Below are 27312 nucleotides of genomic sequence, written 5' to 3' on the forward strand. Positions count from 1 at the left end.
GATCTATCCATGGGGTTAAAAAACTTCTCTGTAAAAAATGAGTGGTCAGTCAGGGGTGCCTGGGTGGCTCAGTTGGTTAAGCGTCCAACTTCAGCCCAGGTCATGATCTCACGGTTTGTGGGTTCAAGCCCCACAAACCAGGCTCTGTGCTGACAGCTTGCTCAGAGCCTGGAGCGTGCTTCAGATTCTGTGTTTCCTTCTGTCTCTGCCCCTCCCCCACTCACTCTCTGTCTCTGTCTCTCAAATATAAACAAAATGTTTAAAAAAAATTTTTTTAAATGAGTGGTCAATGAATGGTATGGTATGTGAATCATATTTCACTAAGCTGTTACAAAAAAAAAAAAAAATAGGTACTGGTATAGAGTATCCAGGTACAAATTTCCAAAGAACTAATTAAGGAATGGGAGTAGAGAATGTTGTTTGGCTACTGTCCCTCCATGACCAGGTCTTCAAGAAAAGCAGGAGCTGGCCCACAGGTCTCTCTCTGAATTGGCGCTCAGATGCTCTCAGGATCAGATGCTCAGCTGCTTGCTGACCTTCGCAAGGGCATCACTAACAACATCAAGATCATGCTGCAGTTCATTCATGGCACTGGTTATGCTCTTGGTGTCTTTCAGGATCTGAATACTCCGTGTATATGGATTATACTTCACTCCAAACGGACGCTTAATTGTTTTGGTAAATTCTCTATTGAAGAAAACAAGTAAGAGGCAATCAATTTCTAGGAGGCAGAATGATGAAAACAGAATGAGCAATAGCAAACCTATTTCACACACTAGACAAAAGACACAGCCAATTTGACCTATTTCCCTACACTGCCTGTGCAGAGATCCCCTGGAATCCTACACAGGTAGGAAACCTAAAATTGTCATAGACACATCCACCCCTGCATTTCTAGGGAAAGATCCTGTGGATGACTGTATTAATGATGTATTCTTTTATATATCTCTTGGCTACGCTAAGGAGACCAACTACAGTAGCTTTATCAGTAGACAACGGTAGCCCTTGACCACCTAGTAACAGACTCCTCAGCTGTGATTTACATAACTACAGCTATACACACACAAACACACATACATGGAAACAGGCCAGAAACAGGCCAGGAGGCCTGCCTCCTGCACATGGACATTCTTTCTGTTTAGAATGTCATCCTCTAGCCTCTTCTCAAATGACCTAACTTCTACCCTTTCTTCACACATCAAAGTTCTGCCTCCTTTATCAGGCCAACATTTGAACCTCTCATTTGGCACCCCCAAGAACAATTGTGTTCAGGACCCCTAGGAACACACCTGAAGACAACTGTACAGGAGTAAGGGCTGAAATGCAGCTTGCAATCCAACTGGTCTACCCAGAAGGGACCCCTTTTTCTAGTCTGCAAAAGCGGGTCATATGTGTTAGAGGAAGCCCTGCTAGTATTGTTATTTGGTTCTGTGCATGGCCTAACTCCTCGAGTAACAGAAAATCCCTGGAAGACAAGGAGCATGTCTTAAACCCCCATCTATCCCACAACGATCTCACAATGTGACCTCATGACACCTTCCAACAAATGTTTTGTTAATTCTGCTTCTATAGTCCTACAGTCTTGGCCCAGGCCCTTATTTTCACCTGAAGTATTACAAAAACCTCCTAAGTAGTTTCTCTGCCTCCAATGTTCTTCTTTCTTAACAATACACTTAGCTGATCAATAGTTAAATAACACATAGCTTGATTGCATCACACTCTTGTATGTTTCCATCTCCTTACCTTTTTTATGCTGTTCCTTAGCCTAAAACTTAACATACCTAAATCCTATTTATCCTCCAAGTGCTTTTTCAGATGTCATTAAGCTTTCCCTGTTCCTCCATCTGGAACAAATTGCTCCTGAATAAAATGGAGAACAAAGTTTCATCTGTATCGCTGTAAGGCTTCCTATGTTGTTACGTAGCAATTTGTATATAGTTTATTTTTCCTATTAGATTATAAACTCTGATGAGGAGAAACCAATTTCTCAATGTATCTGATTCATATATGCAGTCACCAAACATCACCATAAACAACATACTCTAAATATTTGTTGTGAAAGGGAGATATATCACAGGCAGAAGGTACCTAGTAGGCTTCTAATTATCCAGCTGCTTACTTCTGTGATTTGTTACCATTATTGGACCTATATTTTTCTTTAATCTATTTATTTATTTATTTATTTATTTATTTATATTATTATTATTTTAGAGTGAGAGGTCACGCGAGTGGGGGAGGGGGCAGAGGAAGAGAGAGAGAAAATCCCAAGCGGACTCCATGCTCAACATAGAGCCTGACATGGGGCTTGATCCCATGACCCTGGGATGATGACCTGAGCCAAAATCAAGAGTCAGATACTCAGCTGACTGAGTCACCCAGGCGCCCCTGGACTTATCTTTTGCAGAGGAAAGTTAGGCATGAGGAAGATATACTTTACCTCATCTTCTCTTTTGCATCTTCAAAGCTTTCAGATACAAAGTACACATCCTGAAAAGTTGTGATGCGACACTCCTGTTTGCAGGTAATTTTGGGATCAAAGGGCTTTACTTTGGCATGTCCAGAAAGTGAATGCTAGAAGATAGTCAGTGAATCAAAGAATATTGTCTAATTTTATGGATCACATCCTACACACAACCACCACAATCAGCACACCTCTGAATGTACTAATGCAATGGCCCCAACCTACAATTCCAAACTTACTTCCTACAGCATTATTTAACCCACAATATACTTCAGCAAAACAAACTGCTGTTCCCCATAAGTGCCCCAAGATCATCCCATAGCATTGTTCTAACACACTTTCCATGTAAGAGCCCCCAGTGATCTTTATTTATATATTCCTGCATTAGGACACCTACTTTCCATCCTGTACTAGTTATTCCTATACATGACTGTACCCACCATCAGGTCGTAGGCTCCTTGAGAGCAAGACAGTACCTTGGACAGTGTTTCACACACACCCATTACTCAACAAACATACTTAGTTCATTCCTTTATTGGATAAATAATCAATCTCAAAGAATTCTCTAGAATTTAGGAGAAGTTATTGCTAGCACACTAAAAATGATGAGAGAACAGCAAGACTTTGCAAGCAAAAGCTCTAAAGTACTTTTTATTTAAAAGATATATCTATAGTGTGTCAACTATACTCAAAAAAGAGAAATTAAGTAATTAAAGTCCACATATAAGTAAAAAAACAATTTAAGATAGCGCTATAAACTTGGGAAATAGAGAAAATTGTCTCTTAAGTAATGTTTATTGCCACCCCAAGTATTTTCCATAGTAGACACTTGTTCAAATCCAAAAACTCTTTCTGGTCATATCAATCATATTAAGTGAACATGACTATATGCAGAAGTTTACAGCTCTTACTTTAAGTTCACTGATCGAAGAAAGTAATCCAGCACCAAAGACTCGCAACTGCCCATCTTGTTTACAGAGACCAAACTCCACAGTGAAAAAGTAGCACTGCAAAAGGACATTGATATTACTTTCACATCCTGAATTAGCTCAATTTAAAACAAACTGCAACCCTTAGAGATTGACCCAAAGTGTCCTGGAGTTAAGTTCAAGACCCCCAGACCAGTTCATAAGTATTTCTACAATCTGGGCTTGTTCTAAGGTAGCCCCTCTCAAACTGCTGTTCCCAGGACTCTTACACACTCTTAAAAATTACTCAGGACCTGAAAGATCTTTTGTTTATGTGGGTTACAGCTTACTATATTTACAGCAGTAAAAGTTAAAACTGAAAACATTTACATGTTTACTGATTAAATTTAAAATGTAATAAACCATGTTATGGTAACATAACAATTTAATGCAAAGTGACTTATATTGTACAAAACAAAAAAGAGTCAGGAAAAAGGCATTGTTTTACATTGCTCTAAATCTTTTTTAACATCTGGCTAGATATTATTTAATGTCTGGCTGGAAAACAAGATGGATTCTCACATCTGCTACTGCATTTAACCTGTTGCAATATGTTGTTTTGGTTCAAGTATACAAAGAGAATTCAGCCTCACACAGAAAAGTAGTTGGAAGAAGGCTAAATATTTTAATAGCCTTTTCAGATAATTGTGGGTGTTCTTCTTTGACGCATCAGAACTCAACAAGTGGCAATTTCTTAGAGTTCAGCTGTAGTGTGGAGTCTGAAACTATATCAATGAACTCTAGCCTTTCTTATATTGAAAGCCACTTTGCACTCTGAGTGGGTCTTTCACTTAAGGACCCTGTGCAAGGGTTGCAGGGACTCTAGGGGGTCCCCGACCCACAACTAGAGAAGCACTGTTCTAATCGTCTAGCCTATTTCATACTATCTTCCCGACCCTAACACACGCTGCTCCAGCTTCTCGTCACTTCCCCAGACACACCAAGCACCTCCTGTCTTCCCTTGTGTGCACTCATCCAGAGATGCTCTTCCTCCCTTTCTTGCCAGGTGAAAACATGACTCATCTTCCCTGGGCTAGTCCAGATGTTCCTCTTCCATGAAACCTCCCCCAAGCAGTTCTCTGTCCTCCCAGACCACTCTGCCTGAACTTCGCTGTACAGTTCATCCCATCCTAACACAACAGCTTCCTCAAGTAGCGTATAAATTCCTTGAAGGCAGGAACCAGGCCTTCCTCATCTTTGTATTTCCAGCATGACGTCTTGTACTTAGTGCTCAAAGAATATTTTTAGCATCATCTTTAGAGGGCCTATCATTTTACCAAAGAAATATCTACAAACTATTGTTATTGAACTCTAGTGTTTCTCTACCATTTTTTAAGGCCCATGTCTCCTTTTGATGAACCTTAAAAATCTTACATCCTCCTTTAATGTTATTGAAATCATTTAAATTACCAATTTTGATGCCTTTGATTTCCTTTTGTTGTCTGATTGCTGATGCTAGAACTTCCAACTTTATGTTAAACAACAGAGGTGAGAGTGGACATCCCTGTCCTGTTCCTGATCTCAGAGGGGAAAGCTCTCAGTTTTTCCCCATTGAGGATGATATTAGCTGTGGGCTTTTCATAACTGGCTTTTATGATATTTAAGTATGTTCCTTCATTCCCAACTTTCTCAAGGGTTTTTATTAAGAAAGATGCTGAATTTTGTCAAATGTTTTTTCTGCATCGATTACCAGGATCATATGGTTCTTATCTTTTCTTTTATTAATGTAATGTATCGCATTGATTGGTTTGCAAATGTTGAACAAGCCCTGCAGCCCAGGAATGAATGCCACTTGATCATGGTATATAATTCTTTTTATATGCTGTTGAATTCGATTTGCTAGTATCTTGTTGAGAATTTTCGCATCCATATTCATCAGGGATATTGGCCTGTAGTTCTCTTTTTTTGCTGGGTCTCTGTCTGGTTTGGGAAATAAAGTTATGCTGGCTTCATAGAAGGAGTCTGGAAGCTTTCTTTCCCTTTCTATTTTTTGGAACAGCTTGAGAAGGATAGGTATTATTTCTGCTTTAAATGTCTGGTAGAATTCCCCAGGGAAGCCATCTGGTCCTGGACTCTTATTTGTTGGGAGATTCTTGATAACTGATTCAATTTCTTCACTGTTCAAGTTTTCTATTTCTTCCTGTTTGAGTTTTGGAAGCGGGTGGGTGCTTAGGAATTTGTCCATTTCTTCCAGGTTTTCCAGTTTGCTGGCATATAATTTTTCATAGTATTCCCTGATAATTGCTTGTATTTCTGAGGGATTGGTTGTAATAATTCCATTTTCATTCATGATTTTAGCTATTTGGGTCATCTCCCTTTTCTTTTTGAGAAGCCTGGTAAGAGGATTGGCAAAGATGAAGTCAAGCTTTCACATTTTGCAGATGACATGATATACATGGAAAACCCAATAGACTCCACCAGAAGTCTGCTAGAACTGATACATGAATTCAGCAAAGTCACAGGATACAAAATTAATGTACAGGAATCAGTTGCATTCTTATACACTAATAATAAAGCAACAGAAAGGCAAATAAAGAAACTGATCCCATTCACAACTGCACCAAGAATCACAAAATACCTAGGAATAAACCTAACCAAAGATGTAAAAGATCTGTATACTGAGAACTATAGAAAGCTTATGAAAGAAATTGAAGAAGATACAAAGAAATGGAAAAACATTCTGTGCTCATGGATTGGAAGAATAAATATTGTTAAAATGTCAATACTACCCAAAGCAATCTATGCATTCAAAGCAATCCCAATCAAAATTGCACCAGCATTCTTCTTGAAGCTAGAACAAGCAATCCTAAAATTTGCATGGAACCACAAAAGACCCCCAATAGCCAAAGTAATATTGAAGAAGACCAAAGCAGGAGGCATCACAATCCCAGACTTCAGCCTCTACTACAAAGCTGTAATCATTAAGACAGCATGGTATTGACCCAAAAACAAACACCTAGACCAATGGAATAGAATAGAGACTCCGGAATTGGACCCACAAAAGTATGGCCAACTAATCTTTGACAAAGCAGGAAAGAATATCCAATGGAAAAAAGACAGTCTCTTTAACAAATGGTGCTGGGAGAACTGGACAGCAACATGCAAAAGAATGAAACTGGACCACTTTCTTACACCATTCACAAAGATGAACTCAAAATGGATGAAGGACCTGAATATGAGACAGGAAACCATCAAAACCCTAGAGGAGAAAGGAGGAAAAAACCTCTCTGACCTCAGCCGCAGCAATTTCGTACTTGACACACCTCCACAGGCAAGGGAATTAAAAGCAAAAATGAACTTTTGGGACCTCATGAAGATAAAAGGCTTCTGCACTGCAAAGGAAACAACAAAACTAAAAGGCAACCAACGGAATGGGAAAAGATATTTGCAAGTGACATATCAGACAAAGGGCTGATATCCAAAATCTATAAAGAACTCACCAAACTCCACACCCAAAAAACAAATAATCCCGTGAAGAAATGGGCAGAAGACATGAATAGACACTTCTCTAAAGAAGACATCCAGACGGCCAACAGGCACATGAAAAGATGTGCACATGACGATGCTCAACGTCACTCCTCATCAGGGAAACACAAATCAAAACCACACTGAGATATCACCTCACACAGGTCAGAGTGGCTAAAATGAACAAATCAGGAGACAACAGATGCTGGCGAGGATGTGGAGAAACGGGAACCCTCTTGCACTGTTGGTGGGAATGCAAACTGGTGCAGCCACTCTGGAAAACAGGGTGGAGGTTCCTCAGAAAGTTAAAAATAGACCTACCCTATGACCCAGCAATAGCACTGCTAGGAATTTACCCAAGGGATACAGGAGTACTGACGCATAGGGGCAATTGTACCCCAATGTTTATAGCAGCACTCTCAACAATAGCCAAATGATGGAAAGAGCCTAAATGTCCATCAACTGATGAATGGATAAAGAAATTGTGGTTTATATACACAATGGAATACTACGTGGCAACGAGAAAGAATGAAATATGGCCTTTTGTAGCAATGTGGATGGAACTGGAGAGTGTTATGCTAAGTGAAATAAGAGATTCTCATACAAAGAAAGACAGATATCATATGTTTTTACTCTTATGTGGATCCTGAGAAACTTAACAGAAGATCATGGGGGGAGGGGAAGGAAAAAAAAAAAGGTTAGAGAGGGAGGGAGCCAAATCACAAGAGACTCTTAAAAACTGAGAATAAACTGAGGGTTGATGGGGAGTGGGAGTGAGGCAAAAGTGGGTGATGGGCATTGAGGAGGGCACCTGTTGGGATGAGCACTGGGTGTTGTATGGAAACCAATTTGACAATAAATCTCATATTAAAAATAAATAAATAAGAAATCATTTAAATTAAATTAAATATGAACAAAGACAAATCTAACAGCCATCTTGAATCTGTACTTTTAAACTGACACTCATATCCCACCCCAGATAAGAATTACTGATCTACACAGCTATTTTCAGATTTATACCGTTGCCAGTTTTTGAACAGCCTCCTCTGAAGCTCCAAGAGAAGCCAGGCCAATTTCTTGGGAGAATTGAGCAAAACTAGGTTCAGCCAACAGGGGGACATGACCTAGGAGTTCATGGCAGGTATCTCTGAAAAAGAGGTACAAGTTTGTCACACTGTGATGCTTATGTCACACATAAATGCAAAATCAACAATTCAATCAAGCCAGAATCTGATCTTCCTTCTATTCAGGTGGTATTACTTGGAAATAGATCACAAAGGACACTAACAATTTAGTAGAGAAACTATTTTGGTTCAAAACCTAGGCCACTCAGAAACATACACACATAGGATACCCATAGACGTGTGCCCCCCACACCCCCACCAAATCAAGTCTCTGCTCAAATTTCACCTTCTCAGTGAGTCCTTGTCTGATCACCCTTTCCAAAACAGAAACACTCCACACATAACACTTTTTTCCTCCTGCTCTGCTTTACTTTTCTCCATAGCACTTTTCACCATCAAATATAATATGTTATTTACTTGTTTATTATCCTTATCCCCCATTGGAATATAAATTCTACGAAGGCAGAAATTTCTGCCTGAAAATTTTTTCAATGCTACACTCCCTATGCTTAGAATAGCACCTGGCACCTAACAGGTTGTCAGTTACTAATGGTAATGCTAATGGCTAACATATGCAGAGCATGGAGCATGTATCATGTGCCAGGCATTATTCTCAATGCTTCACATGCGTTCATTCATTTAATCTTCACACAAAACTCATGACGTGAGTACCACTATGACAAATACTATTTGATGAATGAAGGCTGATGTAGAAGTACTCACGGCTCTGGGGTATAGAGAGGGTCTGAACTGTGTCTCACATACTGTGTGCAATGAAAAACTCGAAAGGCTAAACCTGATAAGAAATCTCTTGGTGATAAGTAACCAGCCACAGGACGGATGGAAAAACCCGTGCGCTCTGCAAAGCAAAGGAGAAAATGAAGAAAATCTTCACCCAAACAGACCAGTTACCGCCACGCTTTAATACTGCCAGTGGTACCAAGTAACACTTTGAGGGAGAACATGGAAACTAAAATGTGTCATGTGTGCACTAAGGGGAAGTGATAATTATTAAGCACTTACTATGGTCAGGCAATGAGTTAGACCTTATCCATCATACCCCCTTTCATGTTTGCAATTTGAATTAAAGTTTATTCTCCTCATTGTGATGACTATAAAACTGAGGCTCAGAGACTTAGTAAGTATCCAAGGTCACACAGTAGATAATAAAGGTAGAAAGGGAGCCCAGGTCTCCTTATATTACACCTTATTGTCTCCCTAAAGGGTTTAGAATATCTCTTAGACAATCTTACTTCCTTTTGCAAAAAAAAAAAAAAAAAAAAAAAAAACTAAGAAGATCTATTAATTGAAATCAGAACGATTTTTTAATCTATGCCATTTTTAGCCAGTATTACCTCTTGCAAAGTAGTTTCTATACTTTCTCTAAACTGGATGGTGCTCGTTTATTCCCCAACAGCTATAACTGCGTATGCCCTCTATAAAAAGAGACCAGCCAGTAGGCCACAGTGGCTCAGGGGAACTCTATAAGCTCTACTCTTTCCATTCATTTCAAACCCTCACCCTCTGATCTTCCAGTTCCACCCCGTTGCTTTGTACTTGGATTCTCCCACTCTGATGGGTAGATTTCATGGTCCAATAGAACTCTCCATGATAATGGAAATGTTCTATATCTAGGCTGCCCAATAGGGTAGCCACTAACCACATATGGCTATTAAGCACTTGAAATGTGGCTAGGGTGGATAGAAAACTAACATTTTGATTTACATTAATTTGAATTATTTAAGCAACCACACGTGTCTAGGGACTACCATATTTGACAGTGCAGAGAACTCCTTCCAACTGATGTTTTGTTTGAAGTATCATTTAAGTTTGGTTTCCCTCTTTGGCAGTTTCTCTTGAAACACCTGTAGCAACATGTTCTGCAGACAATTCAAGCTCCAGACCCCAAGTGCATAGCTTTCAGTTTTGTACCCATAACAAAATATTTCCTCCAAATCTCAAGCAAATTTAATTTGATAACTTACATAGCATATACTTGTCCATCTTTGTAAGATGCATCATGTGCATTGGTTCTCTGTCATCCTTCATCACTATTTTTTTAATCTGGTTTTTATAGGAACCATGTACACGAAATCTTCCCTTGTAAAACTATCATGCCTTTTCCTGTTTAGTTCTTAGTTTTGCGCATAGTGGTTGACTAATAAGAATTATGGAGCTGAGTAAATTCATAGACTTTTATGACAATCTATGTAAGAAATTCAGTGATAGGAATTTCAGACCACGGTGGAAATAAACTAAACCATTTGAGTGAAAAGCATAACTTCTATTTGTTCCCTGAGATCAAAGGGGATATATATTTTTCTTACATACTGTAAACCCTGGAAATTACTGATCAGGTTACATCCTAAACTAGCTAGAAAAAAATAAGGAAACCTGAACCAAATAAGCATGAAAAACTAAAAGGAAAAAAATTAACCTACTCTGTTAATGCCTCTACTTGCACATCTTCCTTGGGAAACTGATAGAGTCTTAGTGTGGAAAGGAGCTTCAGAGATCATTTACACCAATCTTCCCCTAAGGAGCTTGAATCTCCTCTACTATATCCCAGACAAGTGGGTATAGGGCTTTTGTATGAAAACCTCTGGGGAGGCAGAAATAATCATCTCATGAGCCTGTTCCATTTCTAAATGGCTCTTTTAACACAAGGTCTTCTCCATTTTGAGCCAAAAGCTTGCAGTTTCAATCCAATTGTCATTTACTTTAGGACCACATAGTAATTCCTCTCTTACATAAGATGATCATCTGGTACCTAAATAAAGCTATAATGTCCTCTAAATCTCCAGGCTAAATATCCTAAGAGTCCTCCAAATTTTATTTATATACTATGTTTTCCAATCCCCTTATAATTCTGCTCACTTTCCTCTACACCGGCTCCAGGTTATGATTGTCCCTCTTCAAATGGGGTGCCCCATACTGGATCCAATACTCCAGGACGGAGTAAGGAAAATCTGACCTCCTATGTACTTGACTTTCTTCTTCTTTAATAATTTTTTAAGTTTATTTATTTATTTTAAGACAGAGAAAGAGAATGTAAGTGGGGGGAGTGACAGAGAGAGAGAGGGAGAGAGAGAATCCCATGCAGGCTCTGCACTGTTGGTGCACTGTTGGTGCAGAGCCTAATGCGGGGCTTGAACCCACAAACCATGAGACCATGACCTGAGCTGAAGTCGGACATTTAACTGACTAAGCCACCCAGGAGCCCCTTGACTTTATTCTTTGATTAAAAATTCTGTCACGGATGGGGCTCCTGGGTGGTTCAATTGGCTAAATGTCCGACTTTGGCCCAGGTCATGATCTCGTGGTTCATGAGTTCAAGCCCCATGTCGGGCTCTGTGCTGACAGCTCAGAGCCTGGAGCCTGCTTCGGATTCTGTGTCTCCCTCTCTCTCTGCGCCTCTCCTGCTCACGCTCTGTCTCTCTCTCTCTTGAAAATAAACATTAAAAAAATTTTTTTTAATTCTGTCATGATCACAACAGAGTTCAACATTCCCCTTACAAAAAAGTAATTCACTTATTACCTTTTAAAAAGTTTGAGACATCTTCCAATTGTGGGATATTATCTTCCCGGTATCCACAATATTTAGAAAGCAAAGGTAAGTTTTTGAGATACTCTCTGCAGGCATGGGTTGGGTAAAGTTTGTTCAGCTCTCGGAACACGGTTCCCCAGGTCTTAATCTCCTCTTCAGTGAATTCAACCTTGGGAATGGGGTCTCCACTAATGAGACACAGATGTTATTTTGAATTAGCATTCAATAAATAGTAGCACTCACTTTCTATTTACTAAATGAGTATAACTTATTCTATTCATTTATTTTATATGTATTATTTATAATATACTTACTGCTTATAGTTCATAGCCAAGTCTGCAAAATACTTTCGTCTTTTACGGTAGACATTGTCTTTGAAGCCCTGATAATTAAAGAAAAGTTTTTAAATATCCACCCTAAAAAATACTTGACAAATGATCTTTAGGAAACATTTCACTTTTACTCAAGCTATGAAATTAAAGGGCTACAGAATTATTTTGAGTAAGCATTGTTTAGAAATTGATGATCATTTTTATTTTAAAGTCGATGTTACATGAAAGCTTTATGTGATAGTTGCTACCAGGACAAAAGATTCTATAGATACAAAGACACAAAAATCCTATAGTGGCTACAAAAATAAAATAGTTTGAGGAATAAGAAAAGCAGCATCCTAGTTAAATACACGACTCTTTACCAAGGGTGAGATTCTTTTTTTCTTAATCGTTTGCCTACATCTTCAGTTATAGTTTCCTGTAATAGTAATTACTAATAAAATAGTAGTTAATAACACACAAAATCATGACAACTTAATCTAGCCTTAGATTTTATCGCAAAATGCAAACATAATCATATTTGCAAAGGCAAACAATGATAATAAAAAGATAAAATAGTAACATTAGAATCTATACCTAGGAAAAAATTTTTTTTAACTTTTTTTTTTTTTTTTCAACGTTTATTTATTTTTCGGACAGAGAGAGACAGAGCATGAATGGGGGAGGGGCAGAGAGAGAGGGAGACACAGAATCGGGAAACAGGCTCCAGGCTCTGAGCCATCAGCCCAGAACCCGACGCGGGGCTCGAACTCACGGACCGCGAGATCGTGACCTGGCTGAAGTCGGAGGCTTAACCGACTGCGCCACCCAGGCGCCCCGGAAAAAATTTTTTAAAAAATAGATAAAATAAGACATCAAAATGCAAAACCCAGGAGAAAGCGGCCAATAATGCAAAATGGGAAACAAGGGGAGAATGAAAGGGGAGAATGAGTCTCCTTCTCTTTAACACAGATTAACAAACCCCTACTATGCACCTGGCCTTGTGCTAAAATCCAGAGAAACAAATATGAATGAAGCACAATCTGAGTCTTCAAGGAGTTTATATCCACCAATTATTATGAAACAATATGATAACTGCCTTATTAGAGATATGCACAAAATGCCACTGGGACTCAAAAGAGAAACTTTGAAAGAGAGAGAAAGTCCCAACCCAGACAGTATGTGAAAGAGTATGGGGGACGGGGGGTAGGTCAGGAAAGGTTTCCCAACAACGACTCCTAAGCTAAGTCTCAAAAGAGGAAAGGAGATAGCTGGATGGAAAGGGCCAGAAAGGACAGCAGCAGTGACAGTGCAGAGCTGAAAAACAGCATTCTGGGCCTAGGGAAACAGGAGCAACCCAGTGTTGCTGGAGTTTGGAGGAGGAGGTGGGGCATGGAGTGGACTGGTTTGAGGTCTGCTAGTAAAGGTCTGAAACAGCCTGGATTCCATCTTTGGGTAATGGGAAGCCACTGGTGATTTCTATCAATCAATCAATCAATCAATCAGTGAGTGAGTGAGTGAGTAACAGCTTTATTGATATAATTCACACACCATAAAATCTTAAAGTGTACAGAGTAGTGATTTTTAGTACATTCACAGTGTTGTGCAACTACCTCTACTATGATTTCAAAAAATGTTTATCCCCAAAAGAAACACCATACTCATTCACAAACTCTCCCCATTTCCCTTCACCTTCAGACCCTGGCAGCCACTAATCTACTTTCTGTTTCTATGAATTTGCATATTCTGGGCATTTCATATAAAAAGAATCATATAACATATGGTCTTTTGTGACCGGCTTCTTTTACTATCAGTTTTCAAGGTTCATTCATATTGTAGCATATATCAGTATTTCATGCTTTTTTATGGCCAATAATATTATATTTTAGGGACATATCAAACTTTACTTGTCTATTCACTAGTGGATGGACCACTTTTTGCCACTATGAACATTTGTGTACAAGTTTTTGCGTGGACATATGTTTTCAATTTTCTTAGATGTGTACCTAGGTATCAGTGGTGATCTTTAGTCAGAAAAGGGATAATGATCATCCTGAGGTTTTATTTTTTTTTTTAACGTTTATTTATTTTTGAGACAGAGAGAGACAGAGCATGAATGGGGGAGGGGCAGAGAGAGAGGGAGACACAGAATCGGAAGCAGGGTCCAGGCTCTGAGCCGTCAGCCCAGAGCCCGACGCGGGGCTCGAACTCACGGACCACGATATCGTGACCGGAGTTGAAGTCGGACGCTTAACCGACTGAGCCACCCAGGCGCCCCATTTCTTTTTTTTTTAATTTTTTTTAATTTTTTTTTTTTTTATTTTTCATCCTGAGGTTTTAGATTGCTCTTGTGACTATGAGGAGTATGGGTTTAAGGTGGCAAGCTGGAAGCTGGGAGATGAGTTAAAGGTGTGGTATAAATAAGGAACAAATTTAAGCAATATTTAGGATATCAAAATCAGCAGTACTTGGTAGTAGATCAGTAAAACTGACTTAGTCACCTCTCCGTAAACATGACCCAGATTTTCTTGCCTCTGATCCTTTGCTCATGTTGCAATGAATTATCTTTCCTCTCCATCTCTTTCCTACCAAAATCCTTCAAAGCCTAGTTAAGAGTTTGACCTCTGACCTCTTCAACCAGACGTGTTTGTCCTCTTGTGTACATCTCAAAGCAATTTATCCGTGCCACTTAGCACTTTTCACAATTTGATCTTGTGTTTATTCATATATGTGTGCTTTATCTTTCCAACTGAGCAAGTACAGCAATGTATTAATCCCAATTAATAAGTTGCCTAATAAGATACTATAGAAAAAAAAAATAGGCAGATCAGCTGAGGACTGGCTAAGGCAATACACAGTCAATGTATACAGCTAGTAAGTGGCAGATCAAAACCTTGGTGTTGACTCCAGAATTGCGATCTTTTTTCTCCACCTTCCCAGGACCGAAGAGCTCCATAAACAACCCTGATGCTTTGGGCTTACTAATTCTCCAACTCATGCCTATACCGTCTCCCAGGTAATTTTCCAAAGAAACAATTTCGTAGTTCATCAACCACCTAATAAATCAATCATGCTGGACAGTCTTTCTCGCTCCTATCTTTACATGCCTTTCCAACAATCCATGCCCCACTTTAGTAAAAACTGCTGCAGGGGCGCCTGGGTGGGACAGTCAGTTGAGCATCCAACTTCAGCTCAGGTCATGATCTCACAGTTTGTGAGTTCGAGCCCTGCATCAGGCTCTGTGCTGACAGCTTAGAGCCTGAAGCCTGCTTCTAATTCTGTGTCTCCTTCTCTCTCTGTCCCTCTCCCCCTCATGCTCTGTCTCTTTCTCTCAAATATAAATAAAACATTAAAAAAATAAAAATAAATAAATAAATAAATAAATAAATAAATAAATAAATAAAAACTGCTTCAGATTCTGTCTTCATTTTAGAATAACTTTTGGAATAGCTCTTGGTAATGGGAATGCCAGGCATGCGACAGGTGTTTTGGAGCCACTGAGGTTGGATGCTCTTCAGGCCTTTAGTCCGGATTCCACCAACAACAAGACTACCGGAACTTCCCAAAATCCAGAGTAAAACAAGATCCTATTTAGTCTAGAATAACCACAATCTCCAAAAAAGAAAATAATTTCCCTTAATTTTTAGTTTGCTTTAAAATATTCTCTTGAAAAGATTTATTAAGATACTTACAGGATGGTCTGCATCCAGTTCAGATCCATACATCAGAACTCTGTTGGCACAATGATCCAGGTCAGAAATCTTCTTTGGAAACCAAGGAACAGTTTCCATACCTGCAAAATACAAAACCACTGAATGTGGAATAGATGATCTTAAATAAGGCAAGAAGGAAGAAGAAATTAAGAAAGTCATGGATACATTTGGAGGAGATTTTTAATTTTAGCTTGTACTTTGAGGCAAAATTTATACAAGTATATTGCTCTATTTCTTAATAAGTAAAGTTTATCCAAAATTTTTGAGCTTAAAACTTTTTTTGATTTCCTTGATTTCCTAGGTGTTGGAGAAATGCTGTACTTTAGAAATAGACCTAAAGTACCAAAAAAAAAAAAAAAAAACCCAAAAAACTAAAACTCAGCTATCCTTAAAAAAGCAGAGTAAGGATGTACAACTTTGCAGACCAAAGGTACAAATTTAATAAGAATGAACGTTTATTTTCGTTGATGCAAAGGATCTTAGAGATCATTTATGTCTTTGCCACTCTGATCTCTCACCCTCCCTGAGACATACAGGCCCTCCGAGAACTCTGGGGTTTTGCATATGCTGTTCTCCTCCCTGGAATACCTATACCCCACCCCCACTTCCTGCTCCACCCCATCCTTCTGTTTTCCTGAAAATATCCTTCTCTTTCTTCAAGACTCAGATCTAATGAACCTCCCCTGACCTTGTAGGTTGAGCTATTTCTCTGTCCTCTGGGCTCCTGTGACACTGTTTCTGATTCTTTAAAATATTATGTGTTCATATCTGTGTCTTACAGGAAAGAATGGGAAGGACTCTAGGGGAGGGACTACGTATATCTGTATCCCTGTTTCTTAGTAGAGACATCTGATACAACTTGGTGTTCCCTAAACACCAACTGAACCATTTAGCCCCTACAACACTCTTCATTTTATAGATGAGGCAACCAAAGCTCAGAGATGAGAAGTAATTTATCCAAGGTAACTCATCTCTATTGGAAGAGAGAGAACTAGAATTCAATCCTTCTTGTTCTAGCCATTTAATGTTCTTTGTAACATACCCAGAATTGATAGTCAGATTTAACCCCGAATACCACAGGGGGACCAGTCCTAGGCTCCTGCTCTGCCAGATGTTAATCCTTTCTTTGTTTGTGGTGGGCCTGGGACACCTAGGATAGCATCTGGAGCACAGGGACTTCAGGCATGGTGGGGACACTCAAGCGATTTGGGGAAGCAGCTATCTGCCACTTAGAAATGGAAGCATATTAGTATTTTAATAACTTACACAGCCATGCAAATGCATAACAGATCGGCATCAGTCCTGATTATACCCTAATGTCGTGCATAATCTAAAGGGACTATTTTATTTTTTTATTTTTATTTTTTTTTACAGATTAATATTTTACTTCAGAAAATACATTTTAAATCAATAATAATATTTTTGTGACATTTCATTTGCTTATTTTCTTTTTTTTCATTTTGTTTACCTCCTTTTATTTTTTTTTCAATCTATGAAATTTATTGTCAAATTGGTTTCCATACAACACCCAGTGCTCATCCCAAAAGGTGCCCTCCTCAATACCCATCACCCACCCTCCCCTCCCTCCCACCCCCCATCAACGCTCAGTTTGTTCTCAGTTTTTAAGAGTCTCTTATGCTTTGGCTCTCTTAAAGGGACTATTTTAAGTTGAGTAACATATATACAATGTGGTTGGATTATCTTTTTGTCTTTTGTCCCAAGTAAACTATGAGGATTTTTTTCACAACAGAAGATCTTAGCCATCTGAAACCTTAGAAGGCTGTGTTGCTTTTCACTTGCTTTTGGTGGGAGTGGGGACAGGGAGGAGTATGTAAAGAGTGTATTCATACCATAATCATCAGCAACTGTCAACATTCTCAACAAATTTGAACACTTAATATCTGCCAGATGGTAGGCCCTGTGGGAGTCTCTAGGGGCTCGGGGATTGTAAATTGAAGGTTTGTGAAATCAAGAAATGTTTGATGATTTGGAAACTGAGAAAACTTAATCAATTTCTAACTATTCTGAATTCTTTCTTGCACCCAACGTTTCCTTTTCACGTTCCCTCACACTTGATAAAAATGTTGCTTTCTAATTGTTCTGTAGTATTTTAAGCAATTACATTTGGGGTTTCCTTCACTACTAGACTGTAAGAAATTTGAGGAGACAGTGTTTTATTTTTATTTTCATGCCTCCAAGATAAATACAAGATTGGACACATATGATGTACTTAATCTTCTCAGGGGGATTTTCACTTTTCGAACTTACCATCTTCTTTCACAGTAAAATTATCTGGTGGATTCACAGAGAGAACGTTAGTGTAGGACTTCAACAGATGAAAAATATCATTCAGTTGTTCTCTGTTGATATCACAGTCAATAAAGATCTCAAATTCTGAGTTTCTTCTCTTTGATTTTCGGGACTCAATATGTAACAGGCTCACATGTTTCTCCTGTGTAAAGCAGAGAGTGAAGATACATATGACAGCCTCAAATGGTATTAGTCACTGAGCTCGTCACATTCATCACCACTAAAAATCAATTCCACACTCACCATAATATCAAAGGAGAAAGAGGCTGTTTTTGATGCAACAAGCAAAGTAATTCCCCCTAAATATTAGGTACTGTTCAAAAAAGTTTGAAAAATTAATCACCCACTAGAAAGTCCGTCGAATTGCCAGAAATGAATGGCCTTCAAACCAAAATATCAAACCTGTGAGCACTGGTGGTTCAGTGGTGGAATTCTCAAACCTCCTAGATAAAAAGAACTTTTCAAAGATTCTCAGAAATAAAAGCTAGTTTTCAAAAAGGGATATTAATGTTAGTCCTTCAGAAAGAAAAGTTTCCTGGGGCGCCTGGGTGGCGCAGTCGGTTAAGCGTCCGACTTCAGCCGGGTCACGATCTCGCGGTCCGGGAGTTCGAGCCCCGCGTCAGGCTCTGGGCTGATGGCTCAGAGCCTGGAGCCTGTTTCCGATTCTGTGTCTCCCTCTCTCTCTGCCCCTCCCCCGTTCATGCTCTGTCTCTCTCTGTCCCAAAAATAAATAAACGTTGAAAAAAAAATTAAAAAAAAAAAAAAAGAAAGAAAAGTTTCCTTTGCGAATACGCATTTAATAAAATGAGCTGAACAGCTTGAACAGAGTATTTAATACCTCAAATCTCTTAAGCTACAAACTTAGTAACCAGCTGAAGCAGATTGCTCCTTCTGCTCTCTCCCCATGCCAGCCTGAGCTGGGTGCCATATGTGCAAGCCTGTGGGAGGAGGATATCTTCTCTTACCAATCTGGATAGCTGAGGACCAGCCCCGGTGACATAATAATGAAACATAAGAACCAATTACCCAACAGTTTTTCCATCAAAAACAAAACAAAAAAAATTACAAGGTTGGAAAAGCTAATCTCCAACACTAACCAGTTCAATTTGAATTAACTTGGTGAACACCTACGTAGCCAGGTAAGGGCTGTGAGGCATACAAAGAAAGGTAAGATATGCAAGGAGTTTATAATCTGGTAAGCTAACACATGAGAGACGAAGAGAAATAGAAGTAATAAGTATTTGGGTGCAGAGATGTCCTGGGAAAAAGCATTATGGGCTGGAGGAAGAAGAAGTTTCCATGGAGCAGATAGGAACTGAAATGAGTCTTAAGAAATAGAGTGGGGGGGGCGCCTGGGTGGCGCAGTCGGTTAAGCGTCCGACTTCAGCCAGGTCATGATCTCGCGGTCCGTGAGTTCGAGCCCCGCGTCAGGCTCTGGGCTGATGGCTCAGAGCCTGGAGCCTGTTTCTGATTCTGTGTCTCCCTCTCTCTCTGACCCTCCCCCTTTCATGCTCTGTCTCTCTCTGTCCCCAAAAAAATAAATAAACGTTGAAAAAAAAATTAAAAAAAAAAAAAAAGAAATAGAGTGGGAAGACAGAAAAGAAGAAGGCGGATTCAAAACAGGAGGAACTGCATATGTAAAGGTAGGGATGAAGTAAGAACTATTAGGAACATGAACTGACAAGAAAAAAAGAGTATCAGGGATATTGGAAAATTGGAATGGGCAAGGTTTATCCTGGAATATAGACTTTATCATGGAATCAATGGAAGAAAGCCAGTTACAAAATATACTGGAGTTGATCAGAGGTACAGGAGAGTTTCTGACATTGGCTGTAGCAACATTTTTCTAGATATGTCTCCTGAGGCAAGGGAAATAAAAGCAAAAGTAAACTTTTGGAACTACATCAAAATAAAAGGTTTCTGCACAGTGAAGGAAACAATCAACAAAACTAACAGGCAACCTACTGAATGGGAGGAAATATCTGCAAATGACACATCTGATAAAGGGTTAGTGTCCAAAATGTATAATAAAGAGCTGATACAACTCAACATCCAAAAAACAAATAATCCAATTGAAAAACGGGTAGAAGACATGAACAGATATTTCTCCAAAGAAGACATCCAGATGGCCAACACACACATTACAAGATGCTCAACATCGCTCATCACCAGGGAAATGCAAATTGAAACCACAATGAGGGGCGCCTGGGTGGCTCAGTTGGTTAAGTGACCAACTTCACCTCAGGTCATGACCTCACAGTTTGTGAGTTCAAGCCCCGCATGGGGCTCTGTGCTGACAGCTCAGAGCCTGGAGCCTGCTTTGGTTTCTGTGTCTCCCTCTCTCTCTTGTGCTCTGTCTCTGTGTCTCATAAATAAACGTAAAAAAATAATAAATAAAGTTTGTTAAAAAAAAAAACACCCAACAACCACAATGACATATCATCTCACACCTATCAGAATGGCTAAAATAAAAACACAATAAATAACAAGTGTTGTCAAGGATGTGGAGGAAATTGCATTGCACTATTGGTGGGAATGCAAACTGGTGCAGCCACTTGCCACTGGTACGAGGTTCCTCAAAAAGTTAAAAACAGAACTACCCTATAATCCAGTAATGACACTACTGGGTATTTACACAAAAAGATACAAAAACAATAATTAGAAGGGATACATGCACCCCTATGTTTATAGGGGCATTATTTATAATAGCTAAATTATGGAGGAGCCCAAGTATCCATCAATAAAAAAATGGATAAAGAAGATGTTGTGTGTGTATGTATACACACACACACACACACATAAATATATGTATACATATACATATATGTGTGTATATATACATATACAATGGAATTTTATTCTGCCATAAAAAAGAATGAAATCTTGTCATTTGCAATGACATGGATGGAGCTACAGAGTATAATGCTAAGTGAAATAAGTCAGAGAAAGACAAATACAATATGACTTCACTTATATGTGGAATTTAAGAAACAAAACAAATGAGCAAAGGAAAAAAAAAGAGAGAGAAACAAACCAAGAAACAGATTCTTAACTACAGAGAACAAACTGACAGGTACCAGAGGGGAGTTGGGTCGGGGGCAAGTGGGTGGGGGGATGGGTAAAATAGGTGATGGGGATTAAGGAGTGCACTTGGCGTGTTGAGCACTGGTTTATGTATGGAAGCTTTCAATCACTATATTGTATACCTGATACTAATGTAACACTGTATGTTTTTTTTTAAATATGAAATTAATTGTCAAATTGGTTTCCATACAACACCCAGTGCTCATCCCAACAGGTGCCCTCCTCAGTGCCCATCACCCACTTTCCCTTCCCTCCCACCCCCCATAAACCCTCAGTTTATTCTCAGTTTTTAAGAGTCTCTTATGATTTGGTTCCCTCCTTCTCTAACCTTTTTTTTTTTCTTCCCCATGGTCCTTTGTTACGTTTCTCAGGATCCACATAAGAGTAAAAACATATGGTATCTATCTTTCTCTGACTGACTTATTTCACTTAGCATAATACCCCAGTTCCATCCACGTTGCTGCAAATGGCCAGATTTCATTCTTTCTCATTGCCAAGTAGTATTCCATTGTATATATAAACCACATCTTCTTTATTCATTCGCCAGTTGATGGACATTTAGGCTCTTTCCATAATTTGACTATTGTTGAAAGTGCTGCTATAAACATTGGGGTACAAGTGCCCCTATGCATCAGCACTCCTGTATCCCTTGGGTAAATTCTTAGCAGTGCTATTGCTGGGTCATAGGGTAGATATATTTTTAACTTTTTGAGGAACCTGCACCCTGTTTTCCAGAGTGGCTGCACCAGTTTGCATTCCCAACAGTGCAAGAGGGTTCCCATTTCTCCACATCCTCTCCAGCATCTGTTGTCTCCTGATTTGTTCATTTTAGCCACTCTGACTGGCGTGAGGTGGTATCTGAGTATAACACTGTATGTTAACTACACTGGAATTAAAACCTTTTTAGAAAGAAGTAAAGGAGGCTTTAATCTATTTCTTATTAAGTTTTATAATAAGAATGCACTCATAAATATTTTTTTTAAGTAGGCTCCACTCCCAGTGTGGAGCCCAACATGAGGCTTGAACCCACAACTCTGAGATCAAGACCTGAGCTGAGATCAAGAGTCAGATGCTCAACTGACTGAGCCACCCAGGCACCCCGATAAATATTTTCTGAGTGATGACATGAATAAATATAAAGCTAAATTATGTTTTTTGAGACAAAGAAGCACTAAGTCAATTCTTCCTGAATTACTCTATAAATTGAACACTATCAAAATCAAAATTTTGATGGAATTTGGTGAGGAAATATAACTAAATAATTTAAAATTATTATTTTCCATCTGCAAGAAAAATTTAGTCAGGAAGATCCAGGAAATTTTATATAAAGTAGAAGTAATAAGTGAGACATTCCCTGTCATGTATTTCAATTATAGAAACAGAGGCACAGAGAAGTTAAGCAGTTTGCCCAAAGACACACAGCTAATAAGTGTCAGAACTGGAATTCAAACTTTCCATGCTTTTAAACACTAAATTGTAATCCTGTTTACCAAAAAGGAAGTCAAAATAATGGATAATATGGCCTTCTTTGAGCAGGACTTATATAATTTTAATATTGAAAACATTAAAAACTGGCATAGCCAAAAACTGGGACATGACTGCATTGGGAAGATTCAGGGGAAGGAAAGCTGAGGGCGCCACTGGAAAGGGAGCTGTGTCAAAAAAGCTAAGTCTTTATTTCCATTGCAAGAAATCAGTAGGTAATATCTACGAGTGAAAAAAATCAAGAAATAGCAGAATGAGCATATTGTTTATGAACATGGAAGTAGGGGTGCCTGGCCACTCTGTCGGTAAAGCATGCGACTCTTTATCTCCGGGTTGTAAGTTTGAGCCCCATCTTGGGTATAGAGATTGCCTAAAAATAAAATCTTTCAAAAAACAAGAAACAAAACAAGCAAAAAAACCCATAGAAGGAAGCACTAGAAAAGACAGTTAAAAGAGCTTCAAATAGTTGCCTCCTGCAGGCTGAAGAGGAGTAGAATGAGTGCACCCTGGAAATGATGCCAACAGTTAGAAGAACAAAGGAAATGGATACATGGGTAGTGCTGACTGAAAGAAAAAGTGTGTCATACAGTTACAATTACGTAAATTACTAAGACACGCACAAAAAACTCCACATATTGTAAAGTGCACATGAAAATAACTCAGTGTACAGATCAAACATATCAGAGCAGTTGTGTATCAGGCGGGAGAAATGGAGATCGAATGGAACAATAAAATAAAACAGGAGGAGGGTGGGGCACCTGTGTGGCTCAGTCGGTTGAATGACTTCCGCCCAGGTCATGATCCCACACTTTGTGGGTTCGAGTCCCGCGTCAGGCTCTGTGCTGACAGGCTCAGAGCCTGGAACCTGCTTTGGATTCTGTGTCTGCCTCTCTCTCTGCCCCTCCCCCGCTCTCTCCAGCTCCCCAAAATAAATAAACGTTAAAAATTTTTTTTTTTTTTTTAAATAGGAGGAGGGGCGCCTGGGTGGCTCAGTCGGTTGAGCCAGCGTCTGACTTCGGCTCAGGTCATGATCTCGCAGTCTGTGAGTTCGAGCCCCACGTCAGGCTCTGTGCTGACTGCTCAGAGCCTGGAGCCTGTTTCAGATTCTGTGTCTCCCTCTCTCTCTGCCCCTCCCCTGTTCATGCTCTGTCTCTCTCTGTCTCAAAAATAAATAAACGTTAAAAAAAATAAAATAAAAAATAAAAAATAGGAGGAGGCTAGCACTATATGCTAACTAATTTGGATGTAAATTTTTAAAAATTAAAAAAAAAACAGGAGGAGGCTGTATAAGTCGATGATGATCGTTTACAGGTGATCTAAGATATATGATTAAGTCAACCCTCCACCCTAAGGTTAACAAAATAAATTAAACTTATCTTAAAAATGAAAAGACATGAAGCAGAAGACTACTATCTTCTTTATAAGCTTTATGGTGTGGGTTCACTTTTTAAACCATGCACACACATTCTTTGATTAAAAATAAAATAAAAAAGACAGTGGATAGATGAAGAAATAAAGGTATGTTATTTAAAAACTCAAAGGTAATCAATAAAGAAGTTAAAATAATCATGTAATTATCAAATTTAGGGAGAAGGAAGAGGAAGAAGTGATGGTTATCAGTATCATTCACAAGAGAGAATAAATGAATATCATGTAAAGTTGATAACTCCAAGAGAGGGATCAAAACAATATTTAGATATCATAAATTTGGCGTCAAAGGAATTAAACACCAGAAATAGTTGAAAGTGGTTGCCTCTAGGGAATGGGACTAGGATATGGTTGGTGTATTGAGTAGAAAAAAATGCTTTTCATTGCAAACTCTTCTAGACTACTGGTCTCTATGTAAAATGTTTAATTCTTTGAAGTATGATTTTCACATGGCTATAAAAAAGCATGTCATATGATATAAACTTGATTTTTAAAAGAGCTAACATCTGCTCTTTACATATGTTAACTCTGTTATTTCTCACGATGACCCTATGAGGGAGGCAGGGTTCTCACTTTATAGATGCAAAGACTGAAGCACAGAGAGACCAATTGATTTTTCCATGGTCACCCAGCCAATAAGTGACAGAGCAAGGATTTGAACTCAGGTGGTCTGCCTCCAGAGCGTAAGAGTTTAATGCCAGTGAAGTTCTATTAGCATAATTTAACCTGCTCCCTCCCCTTGGACAAATACTTTGTTTATAATTTTAGTTCTTATAAATAAGTCTTTGTGTCCCTAAGCCCATAAACCAGGTTAGGTCCCCCAGTTCAATGCTATCATAGTACTATCTGGTATTTCTTTTAGGTCACTTTATACACATGTAACTATTTATTTACTATCATTATTTGTTTATTTTCTGTCTTTCTCCCTAGATTATATACACTGTGAGGGGAGGTACTGTGTCTACTCTGTTCAGGTCTACATCCTTAGATTCTAGCAGGGCACTTGGCACACAGTAAGTACTCAGTAAATATTCATGTTCTGCCTGACTGACCCCTATTTCCTTAGGATGGGTTTATCGAAGTGAAATTACTGGATCAAAATATGTGAACTTTTTTTTTTTTTTTTTGAGAGAGAGAGAGGGAGGGAGAGAATACAAGCAAGAGAGGAAGGGGCAGAAGGAGACAGAGAATCCCAAGCAGGCTCCATATCCAGTGCCGAGCCCAACCCCACGGGGCTTGATCTCAAGACCGTGAGATAATGAGCTGAGCCCAAATCAAGAGTCGGACAATTAGTTACCCAGGTGCCTCAAAATACAAGAACATTTTAAGGCACTACCGATTGTTCCGCCTATTGTTTCCCTATGCATTATACTAAGTTACCCTCATACCAAAGGTGCATTTAAGTCCCAAATGCAGGGGCGCCTGGGTGGCGCAGTCGGTTAAGCGTCCGACTTCAGCCAGGTCACGATCTCGCGGTCCGTGAGTTCGAGCCCCGCGTCGGGCTCTGGGCTGATGGCTCAGAGCCTGGAGCCTGTTTCCCATTCTGTGTCTCCCTCTCTCTCTGCCCCTCCCCCGTTCATGCTCTGTCTCTCTCTGTCCCAAAAATAAATAAAAAACGTTGAAAAAAAAAAAAACTAAAAAAAAAAAAAAATAAAAAAAAAAAAAAAATAAGTCCCAAATGCATTAAAGCTTTGACAGTAGGGAACAGTATAACTGTAGAATCTTTGTTATTTTGCTATCTTAACAATATCATTAAATATATTATGAATATGTCATTAAATATTAAATTTTAATATTTTATTTAATTAAAATAAAATGAAAATTTGCTTCTCTGAAATCCGTGAAGTGACTCTTTCCTCTCAGCTCCTTTATTAGTTATTTGTATCTTTTCTTCCATAAATGAGAATTGAGCAGTATTTTAGAAATTTAAGTGCTTAAGAAGAATTTACAATAATTTACACTTTAAATGTAATTCTGGAGACTCCTTTTAGAAGGATTTTATGCAAAAGTATAAAAATATGGAGAGCGCTTACCTGGAAGATTTTCAGTGCTTTTATTAGTCCACCAACTTCATTCTTCAAGGAAAAAATGAGAGTTGCCCTTCCTCTTTCTAGGGAATGGTCTTTATTTTCCTTATTGTCTTCAATCATGATGAGTTTGGTGTACTTCTCTAAAAACAAAGTATGAAAATAGAGAGGTCTAAAAGAGAAGTTGTGCAAGAGAGGCTGTATTTGACAATATTTGAAACCAAAGACAATACTTGATAACATTAACCAAGTCTTAGTTTCCTCACCTGTGAAACATGGATTTGTAGATTTGCTTTGCAAGACTGTAATGAGACCAACGTAAGATAAAACATTGCCTAACAGTGCCTGGAATATAATAGGCATACAATGCATGTTAGTAGTTTCCTTTTCTTTTTTTCTAACTCAATCCTTTCAGGGCATGATTCATGCCTACTGGCTTCTTACAGTCTTCCTACTGTGCCTGAACTGGCCACTCTTTCTCTGTTAAAGCCTACCTCCTCTCCCGCAACAATTTCAGCACTTTATTTATTTATACTGGGTCTTAAATTCAAGTTTTATTCGCACACGTCTTGTCTTTTTTTTTTTTTTAATTTTCTTTATTGTACATCCAAATTAGCATATAGTGCAACAATGATTTCAGGAGTAGATTCCTTAGTGCCCCTTACCCATTTAGCCCATCCCCCTCCCACAACCCCTCCAGTAACCTGTTTGTTCTCCATATTTAACAGTCTCTTATGTTTCATCCCCCTCACTGTTTTTATATTATTTTTGCTTCCCTTCTCTTGTGTTCATCTGTTTTGTCTCTTAAAGTCCTCATATGAGTGAAGTCATATTATTTTTGTCTTTCTCTAATTTCACTTAGCATAATACCCTCTAGTTCCATCCATGTAGTTGCAAATGGCAAGATTTCATTCTTCTTGATTGCCGAGTAATGCTCCATTGTATATATATACCACATCTTCTTTATCCATTCATCCATCGATGGACATTTGGGCTGTTTCCATACTTTGGCTATTGTTGACAGTGCTGCTATAACCATGGGGGTGCATGTGTCCCTTCGAAACAGCACACCTGTATCCCTTGGATAAATGCCTAGTAGTGCAATTGCTGGGTCGTAGGGTAGTTCTATTTTTAGTTTTTTGAGGAGCCTCCACACTGTTTTCCAGAGTGGCTGCACCAGCTTGCATTCCCATCGTCTTGTCTTTTAACAGGGCAGCAAGCCCCTTAGAACAAGGACAAGGCCTTCTATTTTTTTCCATAAATTCAAGAGCCTGGGCAGCTCTGGACACATGGGGGCTACAAGAATAACAGCTAGCCAAGAGAATTCTGGATCCACATTAAGTATCTTCTTTCTTCTCCGACTTGGAATCCCCCAGGCTGTGGGCCCTG

At 38.9% G+C, this 27312-nt stretch overlaps 1 protein-coding gene across 1 annotated transcript; it reads right to left on the bottom strand.

The window, feature by feature from the left end:
• Positions 1–258: 258 nt before the first annotated feature.
• On the bottom strand, positions 259–26504 carry TPH1 (tryptophan hydroxylase 1). The gene is made up of 10 exons (XM_030332476.1): positions 25930–26504; positions 17858–18041; positions 15569–15669; positions 11880–11947; positions 11557–11753; positions 8742–8877; positions 7915–8041; positions 3373–3468; positions 2438–2571; positions 259–687 (listed from the first exon to the last, which is right to left on the bottom strand). Exons 1-10 carry the CDS (start codon positions 26293–26295, stop codon positions 513–515), a joined length of 1584 nt encoding a protein of 527 aa, XP_030188336.1. The 5' UTR covers positions 26296–26504; the 3' UTR covers positions 259–512.
• Positions 26505–27312: the final 808 nt, after the last annotated feature.

This window comes from Lynx canadensis, chromosome D1, assembly GCF_007474595.2.
Source record: "Lynx canadensis isolate LIC74 chromosome D1, mLynCan4.pri.v2, whole genome shotgun sequence".
Taxonomy (NCBI): domain Eukaryota; kingdom Metazoa; phylum Chordata; class Mammalia; order Carnivora; family Felidae; genus Lynx; species Lynx canadensis.